A 4803-nucleotide genomic window follows, 5' to 3' on the forward strand; every position below is an offset into this window, starting at 1 on the left:
AAAAACACACAAAAAAAACAAACAAACAAGCCCAACAACAAACAACAACAAACAAACAGACAAAACGAAAACAAAACAAAAAACAAAAAAACAAATACAGTACAAACAAACAAAGCAATAACAAAAACAAATTTGTTACAAATCCCATGCAAGATCAAGAGCTCGACCTTTTGCCTTTACTGCTCTGAAATATTGGGTCTCCAAACACGTATTAACAAATATGAGTTTACACTCTAGTTTCAGTTTTAGTAAGATTTTACGGCGCTCGGATGTTTTTAAACTGATTTGCATTAAGCTTTTTCTTCTCTAACAAAATAACACAGTTTAGTGAATCAAATATTCAGCGTTTTCTAGAATTTTTTTCCAAACATTTTGGATATGTTGCGTTTTGTCATAAGACTCTTCATATTATGTCATATGTCAGGATAGTTTTGACCTTTCCAGCTTTAATTGCTTGTTCAGAGATACGGACGAACTGAAGGGAGACGCCAATTAATCAAGATGGATAACAGCAGCGATATTGTTACTGAATGGAGAGCGCTCGTGAAACCGAATTAATAATAGGATGCTGCACTGTGAACAGTAGCCAAGGTGCATTTTTTATAAGTGAAAAGATTACAACTATTGGATGTTTTCGGTTCGCGTTAATCCGGCTAGAATCACGGTGGTCTGTATGCAGTTCGCATGTCCTGTTCTCAAACATTATTATCGTTCGTGTATGACTTTGTGTGCGGTGGGGCTGGACGAGAAACTGATTAGTTAAGGAACCGATTACAGCTGTCGTTTTCACAAAAGAAAAGTATCGGTTCCTTTTAACTCAAATGAACGGTTACTAGATCTAGTTGCTTTTTTTAATTATTTATTTTTAAAAGAAATTTCTTTTGAAAAGCAACCACAACAGCAACAACAACAAAAGACAACAACAACAACAGCAACAACAACAATACCAACAACTACGGACAAGTGTTGGTGTCTCGCCGTGTTTCGAAATCGAGATTATTCCGAAGCTGTTCGGTGGGTGGTTGGCGGGTGGTCTGGTGTGGTTTGCTTCTTCTTTCCAAGCAAACGTCTATTGTCCTTATCTCACCTTCTTCTTTTTTATGTGTGTTACTCTCTTAGAACGTGGGTGGTTGGCGGGTGCTCTGGTGTGGTTTGCTTCTTCTTTCCTATCAAACATCTATTGTCCTTATCTCACCTTCTTCTTTTTTATGTGTGTTACTCTCTTGTAACACCTCTAATCTTCTGGCGCTCATATGACCTTATGCAGTTGCGAGCGCCGTAAAACCCTCTACTAAAACTAATCTCTTGGAACACCTCTAATCTTTGGCTCTTATATGACCTTATTATGTTTGCAAGTGCCGTAAAATACTTACTACGACTAAAACAGAAGCTGTTCGGAGATGACCAGGCAACCGGTAATTGGTTCGGACTCAACGGAAGTAACAAGTACTCGCTGGAAGTAATCAAGCAATTGATGTATGAAATATATATTTATATCACACGGCTCGTTTACGATAAATTGCTATCATATAATTATTATCTCGCAAGAAAGTTCTAGCCCTTTCCAACAATAATTATTTTCCAGAAATATACATTATGAGAAAAACAATAACACCTCTAAGACTTTAAATGTTTTCAGTACAGCTGTATCCAATTTTGAAATAAAAACCTACAAAACAAAACAACATTATTATACTGATCATTTTTTCCAAAAGTTTCTGTGCATGTGTTGCCACATCGGGATTCTAGTCTTTGATATGGTGCTGTGGCCGATCAGCTGGGGCCTTGGCTAGTCGCTCTCCTCAGAATTACAAAATTCTGACGTAATTGGACTTTTTAGTTACTGTGACCACCCATCAATCCCCCCCCCCCCCACACACACACACGCAAACACGTGCACACACACACACACACACACACACACACACACACACACACACACACACACACACACACACACACACACATATATATTATATATGAAATATAATATATATATATATATATATATATATATATATCCTCTCCTACCCCCCCCCAAAAAAAAACAACAAACAAACAAACACAAAAAAACAACCCAACACACACACCCCAAAAACAACAACAATAAAACACCCCAAAATATAATAAAAACAGGCACGTACACCGAGCGTCTGTGATGCAACGGCTGGGCGTACGTTTTGTGGAGGATTCAAACCAGCGCTGTCCACTCCGTAGTCCCCCATGATACATTATTGTTTGTACCAGCTGTGCTTACAGAGCCACTAGGGACTACTTGGTCAGCCTGACTTTGTATGTAAACTGCCATCAACCATCAGGCCTTTTTACTACGCTACACATTCATGTACTAGGATCACATATTATTATTATCGGTCGTGCAAGCTGCGCGCGCATTTATTTAATTAACGATCGATTTTACTCCAGCGTTGGAAATAATTTATCTTCTTCTCGATCGAGCAGGAAACGGATGATGCAACAAATCACTGAGAATGTTCGCAATCCAAGGACTACTGGTTGCCTATTACTAAATCGTTATCGTAAAACTGAATTACGTTTCCTTTTCTTAATAAAGGGAAAATGTAGAAGCATAATTTGGAAAATTTAGAAGCATAATTTATGCCTGTTTAGTTAAAATATAGAGTGTGGGTATAGGAGGTTAATGGCTGTGTTTTTTAAGTACTAACTGGGCACAATATTATTTAGTCGGGCTTCTTCTCATATTTTCATTGTCCACAAATCACCGACTACAGGGCACTCCGTCAGCGTCAGCTCAATTGGTACCATACTTGACCTCTGAGCGGATGGCCTTGTTTCATTCCTCAACGGGGTGTTCTGAACTCTGGTTGTTTTGAGAAGTTCCTAAGACTCTCCAACCATTTGCCTCGGTCTTCTCGAATGCTAGATTCGCGAGGTGCAGCCTTTTTAAAAAACCTTTTGGTGTTAATATGGAATTTAAACCCATGCACTTTCGCATTTTTCACCGGCAAAACCTGCTAAATTATTATTACATACATTTCTGTTACCTTATGTTCGTAATCGTGTAATACACCTTTCCAGGGGGTCTTGTGGTCTAGAGGTTAAGGCGTTCGCCTCTCATTTAGTGGGTCCCGGGTTCGAATCCTGATAGCGACTGAGAAATTTTCTTCTCTAATATGTTTTCTTTTCACATCTTTTCCAGCTAAGTAACAGTGTTCTGTCGTCTGCTTTTGTCCCCGCTTTCTTCTTCCACCTCCTTTGCCTCCTCCTCTGGGCTCCAGACGCTTTCTGTGCCGCCTTCAACTGCTTCTCCTGGACTCCTTCTTACTGCATGCTGTCTTTCAGCCACACCCCTGATCTTAATTATATGATAGTTAAGATCAACACCTAACCATCTCAGACAAGGGCGAAAATCTCGGAGGTCCCGCGTTCAAGTCGCACACGTTGAAGATCCCTTGGTGGTTCAAAATCGATAGGTTTCGACCACCGTCGGGGCAAAATAAAAATTTCCTACCGAATGAAAATGTTTTGTCTGTCCCGCGCGCTCATGATATGACCTTATGCAATTGCGATCGCAGTTACAAAATTTTTAAAAAGAACAACCACAAAAAAGAACAACCAAAATAAAAAAAAACAAATATTTTCTCCCAAACTGTTTTCTTGATCCAAAGCATTCAATAGCACCCTTATCGTGTTGGTCCTATTAAATTATTTTCTTTCCCTCCGCTGTTTTGGCTTTTCTGCCTTGTTATTTTAAAACTCTAAGTTGTCGTCATCGTTTCAGTGTGTGTCTCTTTAGGTCATGCTCTTAATTTGTAATCAAGACCCTACTTTCATTTGAATACATTATCCTCAATTACCCAGAAATGTGTCAAAATTATAGACCTAATTATTATTATTGTAGATTCTACTACTCTTTTTCCCCCTCTACAGATGGCTTGAGCGTCACTGGTTAAACCTACCCTTTTTTCTTTCCTTCTGTTGTTGAAATCTGTTTATCTGTCTTTCTTTTCTTTCCTGCGCATTATAACAGTTATTGTGTCTTTGCGCTTCGCTTTATTCAAACTCAAATCGCTGCTATCGTGTCTGTGTGCTTCTCTTTACCCGTACTCTAATCAACTGTATTCTTTCATTTATATTAATTACTTTACGTGTAATGCGATGTAAAATTGTAAATTCTAGTCAGTTTTTGTTGTTGAAGGAAGATTGGAAAAAGTGGCTTAATTACCACTTATTTTTGTGGGTGGTTGGCGGGTGCTCTGGTGTGGTTTGCTTCTTCTTTCCTATCAAACATCTATCGTCCTTATCTCCCCTCTTTCTCTTTGTTTGTTACTCTCTTGTAACACCTCTAATCTTCGGCACTTATTTGACCTTATTGTGTTGCAAGTGTCGTAAAACTCTTACTAAAACTAAAAAAGCCACTTATTCTTTTTCTTTATTTTACAGCAGGTTATCATCCCTACGTAACTTGTTTCACTGTCCACGGAATGGCTCTCCTGTTGACCAGCTTTGTCAATAAATTTTAATGTATTTTCAGGTTCTGAAAGGAGGGGACAAAAATGTTGATTTCTACGTCCGAGATCAGAACTGGCAGGTTATGGAAGTTCAAAACTACAAACAAAGTGGCACATACAACCTCGAAAATGCTCGTGCAGGTATGTGAGGACTTTACTTTGGCTTCTGGCTGTTTGTCTGTGTTTCTGTGTGTCTATTTATCTGTGTGTCAGTTTGCATGTCTGTCTGTGTTTCTGTCTGTTTCTCTATGTTTCTGTGTGTATGTGTGTCTGTGTGTTTCTGTCTGTCTGTCTGTCTGTCTGTCTGTCTGTC

General features: G+C 38.9%; 1 protein-coding gene across 1 annotated transcript in view; it reads left to right on the forward strand.

The window, feature by feature from the left end:
- Nucleotides 1-4803, forward strand: part of LOC101861280 (transmembrane emp24 domain-containing protein 5) — a gene marked incomplete in the record, with an annotated part of 21224 nt that overhangs the window by 8991 nt on the left and 7430 nt on the right. Inside the window, 1 exon segment of the mRNA XM_013082402.2 lies at nt 4514-4631. Within this exon segment, the coding sequence (XP_012937856.1) occupies nt 4514-4631 (118 nt within the window).

Source organism: Aplysia californica, unplaced genomic scaffold (assembly GCF_000002075.1).
Source record: "Aplysia californica isolate F4 #8 unplaced genomic scaffold, AplCal3.0 scaffold00172, whole genome shotgun sequence".
Taxonomy (NCBI): Eukaryota; Metazoa; Mollusca; class Gastropoda; order Aplysiida; family Aplysiidae; genus Aplysia; species Aplysia californica.